At 41.4% G+C, this 14377-nt stretch overlaps 1 protein-coding gene across 10 annotated transcripts in view; it reads left to right on the top strand.

The window, feature by feature from the left end:
- The window catches only part of PDE8B (phosphodiesterase 8B), a 225343-nt gene that overhangs the window by 117458 nt on the left and 93508 nt on the right, over positions 1-14377 (top strand). For 6 of the 10 annotated variants that reach the window (XM_081826701.1, XM_081826705.1, XM_081826700.1 and 3 more), the window contains exon 2: positions 5782-5841. The exons of 2 other annotated variants lie outside the window; for them this stretch is intronic. In XM_081826701.1, coding sequence (XP_081682827.1) covers positions 5782-5841 — 60 coding nt within the window. The remainder of the gene's footprint in view (positions 1-5781; positions 5842-14377) is intronic. 2 more of the 10 variants (XM_081826703.1, XM_081826696.1) reach the window with 1 other exon arrangement.

The raw sequence follows: 14377 nt of genomic DNA, 5'->3' as shown, positions 1-14377 counted from the left end.
GCCTGACCTGTGCCAAGTTTTGATCTTGACTTTCCTCTCCATTTAAATGCGGCCAAGCTGTGTTGGGTTTTTTGGTCATTTTATTCTTGTTCGTTGTGACCTTTTTCTCACTTGATTTCACTGCTCTAGTTCCTACTCATAGCAATGTCTGTTTTGTTTTTGCTAAATCTGTTCTTATCTATCCAGAAAGTAGACAAACCAGATGTTTGATTCCCACCCCCCCACCCCCGCCCCAAGTCCTAATTGGATCCTGTTAATTTTCCACTCAGAAACCTACAGTGTGGTTGCTGCCTACAGGAAAGGAAGCGGGGTCGGGGGGGGGGGGAGGGGGGCGGGTGGTGGCACATACCTTCCAAGATGCTCTAAGGGACTGACCCCAGTCCTCCCAGTCTTCTTTCTCTGCCATTGTACCTTAGCATTTTTACCTCCATGCCTTTGGTTCTGTTCTTTCGTATGTCTGTAATTTCTTCTCCCAAGCCAGTCTCTTGTTCTTCATGACCTGCTTGCCTTAATGGAGCCTTCCTTGATCTCCCCACCTTGAAAACCAGAAGTACTTTCTCCTTTTCATCTTTAAAGTTGGAGGGGAAAATATCTATCAACCAGAATTGTGTATCTCTTTAAACTATCAAAAGTGAGTGATAGACATTTGTAGACCAACAAAGACCCAATGAGTTTGCCACCCATAGACCCTTTTTATTCAGAATGAAAAGATACAGTCCCAGTTGCACACTCAGGGCCCTATGTTGCTAGCTTGAGATTAACTAAAGTGAAGGTTTTTATACCAGAGCATCAGCAAATGCTACAAAATAGGACTTTTTTTCCCCCTAGAGAGCCAACTCCCCTGCATGTGAATTGGTTACCTTGCTGCAGGTGTATGCATGTTACCCTGTATACACATGTGTACACACTATAAACATGGGAGAGTTCAGGCTGCACTGTCGGTCAGCAGTCCTTCCTCACTGGGCTGTTGGGGGAAGATGTGTGGTCAGAGTGGTAGGAAGTGTGTCTCTTCACATCCTTGTCCCATCCTCTTCCCCCGTGGGCACTAGAATTAGGTTATCTCTGACCCCACCCTTTGCTTGCTTCTGTGACCTTGGCGAACTTCTTCACTTCTGGGAATCAGAGCTCATACCCTACCTGGGGGTCCGTGCATCTGCAGCTGCTCACAGTTCACTCTTGGAAATAAAGAGTCTTGGCTTTGTTACAGAGACCTCAGTAAATGGTCTGTTGATGTTCATAAACGCTCTGTCGTAGATCGATGACATGTAGGCAGCAGGCTGCTGTGTCAGGAACAGACCTCTGCAAGGTGTTGCTGCTCTGGATAGCGCTGCTGCAGCTTTGCCTTGCTGGTCGCTGCCTTGCGTCAGCCCGCAGAGCCGGCAAGAAGTGCTGCCGTTCTGCTGAGATAGTTGACCTCTCTTGGGCGTGGGAGCCAAGGTCAGGTGAACGGGAGCGCAGCCTAAGAAGGAAAAGGGAAGCCAAGAGACCGGAAGCTAAGTGTAGGTCAGGACTAAAGGAGCTGGTAAATTGAGGCCCCAAGCTGGGTGGTGGAGGTGGAGGGTGCCTCCTGGGAGGTGGCACAGTGAGGCGGGCTTGGGAAGAAGTGGGTAGAGACGGGGGAGGCCCGGGTCTTGGGAAAGGTCGACCAAACTTGCAGTACTGTCTCCTGGGCTCTGCCTCCCTCCTGGCGGCTTCCTGCTGAGCTGGGTCAGGCAGGGGACTCCTACGGTTGTGGAAGACAGTTGTAGCGTCTTTGCTGTTGAGCAGGAAAAGGGTATGTTCTAGGTCAGGTGTCACTTGGAAAATTCCATACTGTCACTCAGTGGCCATTGCCGGTCTCCTGCAAAGGTCACTCCTGTGAAGGTGCCTAGCACAGTCCCTCGGGGAGAGCAGGTTCCTTGAGGAGTGTCCACAGGATCCTCAGATGTTCTCCTGGCAAAGTTTTAAAAGGCCTATGTAACTACTACCCTTTGGCTTCGTTAGATTTCCCACCCCCTTACAGTGAAGTGGGGCCACGTGACTAGCTCCAGCCGATGGGCTGAGGGAAAGGACTGTGTCTAACTTTCAGGCTGAGGTTTTAGAAACCCATGCCTGAGTCTCCTGTGACTTTCCCCCTGACTTTGTCTTGGCCTGGACTTCTAAGTAACCATGAGGAGGAATTGCTTAGGAAAGTCACCTGGAACCACAGTGAATTTTGTATGAATAAAAAAAAACCTTTCTATTAGTAGGCCACTGAGATTTGGGGTCTCTTTGATACCACAGTATAATTGAGCCTATTCTAATTCAGAGCTAAAATAGTGAAATGGATTTTGAGATTTAAATGAGAAAACATATTAATCTTCTCCCACATATCTAACCTATTATAGGAGTTTTAACATGTCAGTTTTTACCATCTTCTCAACTCTGGGCTCATTAGTGCAAAAAAAAAAAAAAAGTAATATTTACATCCCAAAATTAAAAGAAAAAGTACATGAACTATTTTACCACATACCAATGAGATAATAAACTTCAGGGTTTTTTTTTTTCTTCCCCCAGCTTCTGAATTGTGATCAGAAGTGATTCAGAAGGTATTTCTCCTCCCATCAGAGCTCTTCCTCTTTATTCAAAACTTCACAATCCCTGGGAAACTAACATACTGAGCTTACTCGATAGTTCCAACAAAAACATCGTTTTCTAAAGACCTAAAATGCATGACAAAAAATGACCATTGTTGAAGAGCTTTACCAGTGTTGTCAATAATGCAAGGACTTTATTTCAGAATTACTCCAAATTAGTCATCATTTCCTTACATATAAGGAAAATGGAATTGACTTTCTTTTTAATGTTGATAATAAAGACCCATAAATGCTCGCCTTTCAGGGCGCTTTTTTTTTTTTTTTAAGATTTTACTTATTTATTTGACAGAGAGTGAGAGAGAGCACAAGCAGGGGGAGCGGCAGGCAGAGGGAGAAGCAGGCTTCCCACTGACCAGGGAGCCTGACGCGGGGCTCAATCCCAGGACCTCGGGATCATGACCTGAGCCGAAGGCAGATGCTTAACTGACTGAGCCACCCAGGCCCCTGCCTTTCAGGGCTTTTATCCCACCAAGAGACCTATGTAAAAAGTGACTTGACCTGTGTCCTGTCTAAATTCAGTTACGTAAAGAGCTGAAATATGATAGGATCCTCTGGGCCTAAATGAATAGGAGACAATAATGAGAATTATTTTCATTAAATGCGAATCCAACCATTTGTGTGCCAGGAGTGATTACACTGTTTCACAGGATTTGTTCTAGAGAGAGATTTCATCAGGAACGTATTGTGAGCTCTCCAACACACACACACACACACGCACACACACACACACCCTTTATAACTACTTGGTGCACATCTTGGTTATTTACGAAATTAGATAGAAATGTATTGGTTAAGAGTGAACTGTTTTTTGGATAGTCTGTACCCTTCTAGCAGGGATCCTTCCCCCTGTCCCTTAGCCTTCCAAAGTGAGTCACTTTATTTTATTCCTTTTAAACTTTATACTACATATTTCATTGATTTTTTTTTTTTTTCTTCCCCTGGATGACCCCTTTGGGAGTCAGTTTTGCTGGAGAAAACCTGTAGCCTTGTTGGAGGGGCACTTAGGTGTGTGATGGGGGCAGTGAACCCAAGAGAGATCACAGGGACTGTGAAAAGATATCCTAGATAATCGGTCAACTTGATCTTACTTTATCAAATGGGTTTTACTTCTTAATTATTAACTTTTTAATAAAATTCTGGCAGTTACACTGCTTTTGAAGGACCATGTCTGTTTCAGAAATAAACACTGTGTCCAAGTAGAGCTGGGGTGCTGGGTGGGCTGCTGAGTCCCAGTGACACAGGAGGCCTGGTACCGCTGGTTTTTCAGTGGAATCATTCTTAGGGCTGTGTGTATGTGCTGGGTGCTGGTATCAGCAGTAACACTTTGTAGGATATTGTTTTGTTTGAAGGAAAGAAGCATAGGATCACATGTTCTACCTGAAGATAGCAGTGAAACACTGAAGGAACTCGCCACTGGTCCATGGCTCAGGGACTCGAGGCCCCGTGTTGGTATGAATTGTGCCAGGCCTCCTACAAGGGTCCACTGGTCAGGGGCTGCCTCCCCAAGCAGAACCCAGCACCGAGGACCAATAGCCTCTGTTGAGCAGTCATTGGAGGGTTTCGAGCTGGCTGGGTTGGCGAGAGGCCAAAGTCCCCAGGATCATTGCTTCACATGGTGAAGCCAGGGTTGAGGGATCAACCTTAAAGAGGAAAAGAATGTCACCAATTCAGTCATGTTTAGAAGAAGATTCACACCATGCCCACCACGAATTAAGCACAGAGAAAAGGGAAGAAAGGAGAAAGGGAAATTTTTAGTTTTCAAAATTATAATTTTGGGTGGCTCAGTCGTTAAGCGTCTGCTTTCGGCTCAGGTCACGATCCCCAAGTCCTGGGATCGAGCCCCACATCGGGCTCCCTGCTCCACGGGAAGCCTGCTTCTCCCTCTCCCACTCCCTCTGCTTGTGTTCCTGCTCTCGCTGTATCTCTCTCTGTCAAATAAATAAATAAAATCTTTTAAAAAAAATTATAATTTAAAGAAAGTTCTGCTTTTGTTAACTGATAAAAGCTACCTCTGGCCCTTGATTCATTATTGAGTTACCTCTGGTCCTGTGATTTTGTATGCTTGTTGAAGGTGTTCCGTCTGACTGGCAGGGGCCAAACTCGTGTGTAGAACGCAGGATAAGCTTCCAAGTGGTGGCAAAATGACTGCTTCCTCTTGGAGAACAATAAAACTGGATCCTTAGGGGTGAGGTCAAGACTCTCAATAAAGTTACCTAGAAAGAGTCACTTTGAGAAAGTGACTAATCCAAGCAAAGTTATTACAAATACTTGCTCTGTGCTTGGAGCTGAAGGCAGTTAGATGGTGTTGGCCACTGAACACCTAAGCTCATTCCTGGACTGAGTCGTGGGGCGCAATTTGCATCTTGCGGTCATGGTATGGGCTTCCCCACTTTATTGGAGGAAGTGCAATTCAAATGAGTTTATTCGTGGTAAACATGGGTAAGAATGAGCTGTCTATGCCTCATACGAAGCATGAAGGTAAGAAAATTAAGAAGTAAATAGAGGAACAGCTCTTCAAATGTTTTAGCTTTCACATTTGAGAAAAACCTTTATTTGAGGTGTTAGAATAAGAACTGTCTAGCAAAAAAGAAGTGTCTAGCATGGTGCTGAGCACATAGTAGGTGCTCAGAAAATGATTGGTTTTCTCCCGTAAAGCAGTACTTGCTTATTATAAAAATCCATGTACTTAAAGTAAAAACAACCTGAAATCCACTACTTAGCATTTGATGATCTCCTCCAGGACATTTTCAATGCATATATAAATGTGTACGTTCTTACGCAAAACTAGGATTATGCCATATATGTTTTATAAACTGTGTCCGTGTCAGTAAATTGGATCCTTGTAGTTAGTGTCTATAAAGTAGTATCATGTAATATTCTTTTTTTTTTTTTTTAAAGATTTTATTTATTTATTTGACAGAGACAGAGACAGCAAGAGCAGGAACACAAGCAGGGGGAGAGGGAGAGGGAGGAGCAGGCTTCCTGCGGAGCCGGGAGCCTGATGTGGGGCTCGATCCCAGGACCCTGGGATCATGACCTGAGCTGAAGGCAGTCGCTTAACCAACTGAGCCACCCAGGCGCCCCTCATGTAATATTCTAAATAAGGAAGTATTTGTCAATTCTTGTAGTTTGACTTGGCACATCTAACGTGTTGTCGCTTATTTAGCAGGTCTCTTCAGCGGAGGTGCGCATTGGGCCCATGAGACTGACGCAGGATCCTATTCAGGTAGGCCTCCATTATTCGTGGGGCTTTGTTTCTGGAGCACCCGGTTATAGGAGCACCCTCAGAAGGGCTCCTTCAGTACCACAGCAGGTAGCCAGCCTTGCCCCTACAAACACACCTATGTGTACATAAATACTGTGTACAGATGCCTCTGTGTAAATGCTTGTTTCTATTAATGCCATACTTGAGGAATCAAATCGTTTCCTTGAGGACTTAACCATTGCCCTGTCGTGAGCATAAATACAGTAGGTAGGGTGCATGGTGGGTTGGGAGGAAGAGCAACTCTTCCACCAAAAAACTGCCCTGCTCCACACCCTGCAGCAGCTGGAAAGGGAAGAAGCTGTGTGTGCACATGGCAGGGCGTGTGCCACGAGCCACAGTTGGACGTGAATCTCGGCTCTTCCAGCCAGGTGGCAAAGCTGGGTGAGCTTCCTTGTATTGCTTGACTTCTCTACGCAGTGCCCTGTCCATAAAGTAGAGATAATCCCCCTCTCTCATGGGGAATTAGGAGTCCAACGAAGTTGTATTGAGTGCCCAGAAGACTGCTTGGCAGTGGGCCGTCTCAGTAAATGACAACTGTTGTTGGCTGGGTCGAAAAGATGACAAGAGTCTCCCCTTTCTTGTGCCCTGTGACTTGAGCCAGGCTGTGGTCTAGGCTCTGTAACATGGTGGGAGCTGGCGGTGGGAAAAGAAGGCCAGGTGCCTCTGGCCTTCACCTCCCTGTAATAATGTCAGCAACTTAGCAACTGTCCTCCCTACAGCCCTCAGCATCCAATGGCCCCTTCAGAGAAACATGGTCTGTACCCTTTTAAGTAGAAAGTGCTTATTGTTAAATCCCCATCTGCATGCACATCTTCCTGATAGGTCTAAATAAGTGAACCTTTTCCCTATAAAAAAGTAGTTTGTTAACACCTGGAAGCATGTCTTGTACTCGGTAGGGAAAGTGAATAGCAGAAAAAATGTAAGCAAACCAAACATGTAGTTGAAAGTGAAAAACCAAACAAGGAAATATACTGTTTGATTTATGAGCAAATGGAAAAAGGAAAATAATGTTTTATTGTTGCTTAGGAAAGGAAATACAAATCTAGGGAAAGGAAAAAAAAAGAAATTTAAGCTTGGGAAAATTTGATGAAAACAAATTTAGGAGTAGAGGGAGAAAAAAGAATTTACTAAAATAAACATAAGCCACAACTATTTGTATAGAATACAAACAAGTGGAAAATTCCAGTGATCATTCTGGGGGCATGTACTTTGTTCTCCATTTTGAATAAAGGCAATGACAAAGGATCTAATAATAGTGTTTATTCCCAAAGCAATTTCCTGAACATTTCTTGAGATTAGTGGAGTTTTAGATCAATTAGTTTAATTTACCTTAATTTTTGCCCTGTGTTGTACTGGAAATTAGTGATCATAAGGATGTCTCGTTCCTTTAAAAAAAATGTAATTTGTCAAATCATAAAGTATTTCAAATATTCATAAAAGTACATAGGTATAGTTGTACCACTTTCATCAGCTATTAACAGTATACTTTTTCTATTTGAAGTTTGGGGTTTTTTTTTTTTCCAGAAACAAAAGATTACCCTTAATTATCCTTCTGTCCCCCCTCCCCGTCCTCTCCTCCCTAGAAGTAACCACTACTTGGAAATTTGTTATGCTAGATGTTTGCATACTTTATATATGTATGTGTCCATTCATAATAATTACTTTGTTTTGGGGTATTTTTAAGCTTCATTTGAAAGGCATCAGGCTACAGGCATCATTAGGAAATTTTTCTTTATTCAACATCATTTGCTGTCGTATGTAAGAGTCAATCCCCTAATGTAAGGTCACAAAGATACACTGCTTTTTGTCTTCAAGGAGTTTTTTTTTTTTTTTTTAAGATTTTATTTATTTGAGAGAGAGAGCATGAGAGGGGAGAGGGTCAGAGGGAGAAGCAGACTCCCTGCTAAGTGGCGATCCCAATATGGGACTCTATCCTGGGACTCCAGGATTATGACCTGAGCCGAAGGCAGTCGCTTAACCAACTGAGCCACCCAGGTGCCCTCTTCAAGGAGTTTTAGCTCTTACATTTAGCTCTATGGTCCATTTTGAGTTAATTTTTGTATATGGTGTGAGATAGGACTTCATTCTTTCACATGTGGATGTTGTTGTTGCAGCACTATTTGTTAAAGAGAATATTCTTTCCCCATTGAATTGTACTGGCACGTTTGTCAAAAATCAACTGACCATAATTGTGAAGGTTTACCTCTGGATTCTCAGTTCTCTTCCATTGGTATATATGTCTGTCCTATTCTAGTACCACACTGTCTTGATTGTTGTGCTTCAAAGTGTGAGTCCCCTAAGTGATTGCAATAAGTCTGTAAATCAATTTTGCAAGTATTACTGTGTTAATAATTTTGTCTCCCAATTTGTTAATGGAGAGATTTTTTCCCTTTCTTTAAATTTTCCTCTTTCCATAATGTTTTATAGTGTTTAGTGTATGTCTTTGATATTTGGTTATTATTCCTAAAATATTTTATTCTTTTTGATTCTATGGCAAATGGAATTATTTCCTTAATTTCAGTATTGGGTTATTCATTGGTACAATTTTTGTTTATCCTGTATCTTGCAACCTTGCTGAGCTCCTTTATTAGCTCTTGGACTTTTTTGTGGATTCTTTAGAATTATCTACAAGGTCATGCCATTAATTCTTCCTTTCCAATTTGAATACCTTTTACTTCATTTTACTTGCCTAGTTGTTTTGCTAGAAACTCCAAAACAATGATGTGTTTAGTTTTTTAAGAGATTTCCATATGTCCTCTCAAAATGGGTTGTTAATGTTCTATACTCCTACAAGCAATATGAGAGTTCTGGTTACTCCAAATCCTTGATGATAATGTTGAGCACTTTATTGACTTCTTGCCCATTCTTTTATCTTTTGTGAATGTTTGGTTAAGTCTTTATTTTTAATTGGATTGACTTTTAAAACATTACTGAATTGTAGTTTTTCATATACTCTTTTCACAAGTCCTTTGTCAGATTTTGAGAATACTTTCTTCCAATCTGGTTCTTCTATAAATTTTCTTAAGCTTTTAAGCAAAATTTAATTTTGATCTAACCTAATTAGTCTTTTCTTTGAAGGTTATTGCTTGCTGTATCCTAAGAATCTTTACCTACTCCCAGGTTGAAAAGATAATTTCTTAGGGTTTTTTTGTTTTTTTTTTTTGAAACTACTGTTTAACAATTTTAGATCTATCATCAATCTCAAGTTCATTTTGGGGTATGGAATGATGAGGCTTCAGCTCATTTTTTATCCTCATATTGATTCTAATTCTAGCTTCACTTGCTGAAAAGACTATATGATCTTCCATTGAATTTGATGCCTTTGTTACTGATTCTTTGTTTGTCGCAGCTTGTTTGGGCAATAACGTAAACCAATTTTGAAAATAAAATTCAACAAAAAGCTTTTAAAGATGTATCTCTATTTGAATAAGAAATTCTATATACATGAATTAACTGAACCTTACTAATTATGCTATTCAGACTATATCTTAATTTTTTGACTAATTTTTTTCAGTTTCTATGGCAGTGGCTATGTTGTTATCAGTATCTGCTAATACTTGATGTTTTGTCTGTGATGTTACTATGTATTAATTATATATTCCTGGTGACCCTTTTATTATGAGGTGTCTTTTTAAACTTTTTCCTTACATTGTTTTATCTATTAGTAATGTTGCCACACCAGTATTTCTTGGTTAACTTTTTTCTAGTATGTATGTTTTTGCTGTTCATTTTTAGTTTTTCTTTATAACTTTATATTAAATATGCCTACTTAAGCAGCACATAGTTTTTATTTTTCCAAAATCTTTTCTGATTTTTTGTCTTCTAGTAAGTGAATTCAGTCTAGTTACTTGAAGTGTGATTACTGATACAATTAGTCTTATATTTTCTATCTTAGCCTTTTTTTTATATTTCTGCTTTATGTCAAATTGGCAGTTTTCAGATTTTTTTTTTAAACTATAGGTGGCGTTTCTTTTCTTTATCTTTTTGGTGGTTACCCTTAAGTAATTTTTTAATATCATGCTTGCCAGTCAAATTTTATAACAGAGATACTGTATCCTGTCATATCAAATGTGATCTAGTCCTTGGTAGGATTTAAATTCCCATTAACAGCTCTATACTCCATTACTAAAAAACAATTATCTATAATTTTGGATTTATTTTTAGCTTGTACGCATAAGCTATGAAATAACAAAAGGAATACTGTGAACTCATCACCCAATGCGAGAGCTGGAATGTTTCTAGTGCTGCTGTGGACCCTGCCTGATTCCCATCACATGAGTTTGGCCCCAAATGACAGCAGATTCAAGTGGTCAACAGTCCCTGCGTGAGGGAAAGAACATTGTTTTTAAAAAGCTCACAAGCTCAACTTAGATCTAAGGATGCCATTCCTACTTGGTCGTATTGAAGCGTAGTTTCATTGATCCATCCAGAAAACAATCGACAGAGCACCTGTAAGTTCAAGGCTCCATAATGTGCTACAAGGGAAGAGAGGCTGCACACGGCTCCCTGACCACCCAGAGGGGTCTGCTCAGTCCGTTCTATTATTTGTAACACTCCAACTTCAGGGACAGTGACACCTAGTTAAGTGTTTTTGTGCTTCTGCTACTGATACTGCAACTATCTTAGAAAAATCATACTATGTCTTAGAGTCTTTGTATTTGTATTCGGTTTTCCCCCTGACCTGGCAAAAAATACCTATTGGGAGTACAGTGGCATGCTGAAAATGTTAATGAGCTACATCAACCAGAGTCCTTAGGGCTGGGAAGGTACTTGTTGATAAGAACACTTGAGGATGGGGTTGCTTTTGAGGGTGCATTTCTAAGTTCACTAGGCGGAACTTGCTCCCATGTCAGGACATGTAACATGGGGCTCTGCACGCCCTCAGGGAGCTGGCAGGAGCAATGTGAGAAGTGGAATGGGGTGGGGGGTGTTGGAGAAAAGTACAGTGTGGTATAATAGAGGGCATTTCTCCTGGGTGAGTGGCTGTGACTCATAGTAAAAGTCCTGTTTTCCAGTCTTGGCAAGAAAATTAAAAATAGGGGAAATGTTATAAGGCAATAGATTCATATCAACATTTCAAAATGAAGTGGCCTTTCCTTCATCAGTGCCTCGAGGATATTTACTTGTTGAGTGTGTAGAATTGATGTGTTTCTGCTTCGAGTGCTGTCCTCCTCTCCCCTCCCACTCCAACTGGGCTTTTCAACTGGATTTGCAAATGATACTCAGAGCTGTGGACTAAGCTTTTCCTACCAAGGCAGTGCTTAGCTTTAAAATTTGATTCTTTCATGTTCTATGGATGCAGATGGTCTGGAACTGTTAAATATTGGAGCTCATGTGGCCTCATGGGGAGCTACCCTTACGTACCCCGTCCTGTCTGTCCTTAGCTACCGCCAAGTCATAGTCACCACCAAGTATAGCCAGTTCCACGGAACTACAGAGTTGGTAGGAATTTTGGTCCCATATTTTAGGGGGTAAAAACAAAAGTAAATTAACGTGATTACACAGGCTGTGGAGTCAGGCTGACCTCAGTTCAAATATTGGTAGTCGTGTGGTTGTAGACGAGTCTCTTATCCATTCCAACCCTTTGTTTCCAGATTTACAAATTAGGGGATAGTTCACACCGCCAAGAATTGTTAAAGGGTTATTGAATAAAATCCTGTGTTTAAAGTACTTTCAGTATAATGGCTGCCCTTAAATTCACATCAAACTGTGGCTGTGACTAGCATCACTTTCTAGGGACATTCATGGAAAGCTTTCAAACCATTTGTTCCTACGAATTTCACCTCCCCCCCAGATTGACAATGGTTTAGTATGTGAATACAACTAATAAAATCTATACATGTGATCTATTCTAGAAACTGTTAGCAAGATTTGCTTAAAGCCAAACCAAGTATTTTGAAAATGGATGCAAAGTAGTAGACCTAGGGAATGCATGTGGAGATGCGTGGAGGCATTCTTACTGATAAAAAATACCGATAATGAACGTTTGTTCTTCAGGTTGAGGAGAAGTTAGTTTTATCTTCACGTTTTTCGTGATTAGCCCTACCAGAGGAAAAATAGTTACATTCTAATTTGATTATCCAAGACTGATTATTGCTCTCCTCAAAGATATTTTTCAGCATTTGTTGATTAAACTTGTCAAAGGACTGGTTATAAGGATTTCCAGCAAACAAGAGAACCTCCACTGGAGCCATGGCAAGCTCACTGAAGGAGGAGTTGGGGAGATGGGTATCCAGCTGTGCTGCTGCTTGGCTTGGGGAAGGTGTTGTTCTCACTTATGGAATGGGGGGTGATGGATCACCCTCAGAGTCCCTTCTTGCTCCGGGAAGTCCAGAGAGTCCTGGCCTCTGTTCTTGTCATTGCCACTAGGATACCCCCCTCCCCCAATTCCCTGTGATCTCTGTTACCCCTCTGCAGCTGCTCATACCAGACCACTGTACTTGGTTCTCTTAGCCCTGCCCTGGATCAGCCCTTACTTCATTATTCTAGCTAGGATGGAGAGATGAATAAAACAATGTGGCTGTAACAAGGTTTAGGTAGTACTCTCTTTGCAGGAAGAAAGAGGCCTTGCCTGGAGTTTGGGGTCTCGGTAGTTATGTTTGAAAAGCAGTAGAGGTAGCCCTTGCTTTGTACAGTCTTAATATGTAGAGATTTCAGAGTTGAGATAAATCCTACCAGATCCCCACAACGTGTTTTAGATTGCAATTACATGAGTGTTCTAACTGAGCAATTGCAGTAAATATGGGTTCTGTTGCTAGCTCGTGAGTCCACACACCACTATGCTATTAACAGATGTGTAGCCCCATCAGTAACCAATCACAGCACCTTTTTAAAAGTCTTCATGATTGGTCTTTGCCACCTGTTCTTCCAGTCAAGCACAGACAGCAAAGTGTATAGCTGTTGCCATCTGGTCTCTCACATGGCGTTCGTTACGCGCAAATAAAGCATCAAAAGAGGGAAGTAGCCAACGGAGATGAAAGTGCATCAAAGAAATGCAAAGTAGTAACGCCAGAGGGAAGTTGAAGTGGAACATAAATGAGGTTAGAGGAGGGAGAGCTGACCCTGAGGATGTTCACACTGTCACACTGACGTATTCTAGATCTGCGGCCAGAGGTAGTTCAGCTTGCAGTGATGGTCAACATCCGTGAGGAAAGTGGCTGTGGTGAAAAGAATGAAATGTCCCAGAGGAAGTAAAAAACTACGTTAGTTAATGGAGCTCAGGGGGATATTCCATGGCATTGAAAGTAGGGAGGACAAAATATTGGATAAAACACTGGAGCTGACCCAGGCTTAGGGCTTTCTAATACCCCAAGGCATCAAAAAGATGCTTACACTCTGTATCCTTAATTTACCCAATTTGGAGAAGGCATACCCTGTTGAAGCTACCCTTAGTTCTTTTTAAAAAGAAAGTATTTTAATTTTCAGTGTTTCTAATGTTTTAATTTACAGCATCCTGAAAAAATGTTTTACTTTATTTCATATTTCAGTTAAAACCAACAAAGTTTTCATGTTTGGAAAAAATTTCTAAGGTCCTAGGACAGTCATTTTTACCATTGTTTAAGATTGCCTTTTGTGGTGGTTTTCAGAGTCTGGCCCTATCACGTGGAGCAAGGATTGGCTATACTTGTGTTCTGATCCTGGACAGGACCCAGGTAGACCCAGATCTATCCCAGAAGGAAGGTGTTGCTTCATTGTCCCTGGCTTCACCCCAGATCAGATTTTCTACTCATTTGATCTGTTTACAGCAGTGTAGTTAAGTTGATATAGCAAAATTGTTTCCTTCTGCCCATTCCCCTGTACCTAGATTCTTGTCTAAGCATCATGTCTGTACTCTGGTGTGATCACCACTCCATAGTGCATTTATTGTGTTTATCTTTACCTGTCTAATCTGCTTGCTTTCTAGGGACGGAAACTAGACTATGTCCATCCCTATCAGCTTTTTACTCCCAGTTCTTACCTGATAGATCATCAATACATACTCTCTGAATGAATGTTCTGCGTGTTACTTAGAGCAAATAAAAAGGGTCAGTTAACTTTTATTCTTCACAAATCCAATTCGTTTGTATGCCTTTAGAACTGATTTTTTAAGTATATTTTCTGACATTTTGAGATTGGCCTTAGTGAATGGCCAAAAAATATTTTAAAATGGCCATCTCTGACAAACTAAATAGTGATAAATAGGAAGTTAAATACGGGGAGGGACTGTAGTGCTTAAGGTCTTTTTGGTTTTGTTCTTTGGCTGCAAGTAAGAGCTGCCTTAGACAACCAAGTAAATAAATGAATTAAACATATTTGTGCAGGGGCGCCTGGGTGGCTCAGTTGGTTAAGCGACTGCCTTCGGCTCAGGTCATGATCCTGGAGTCCCGGGATCGAGTCCCGCATCGGGCTCCCCGCTCAGCAGGGAGTCTGCTTCTCCCTCTGGCCTTCCTCCCTCTCATGCTCTCTGTCTCTCATTCTCTCTCTCTCAAATAAATAAATAAAATCTTTAAAAAAAAAA

Source organism: Leptonychotes weddellii, chromosome 7 (assembly GCF_054177405.1).
Source record: "Leptonychotes weddellii isolate Sample4059 chromosome 7, ASM5417740v2, whole genome shotgun sequence".
Classification (NCBI taxonomy): Eukaryota; Metazoa; Chordata; class Mammalia; order Carnivora; family Phocidae; genus Leptonychotes; species Leptonychotes weddellii.
This window is presented reverse-complemented; position numbering and strand designations above follow the sequence as displayed.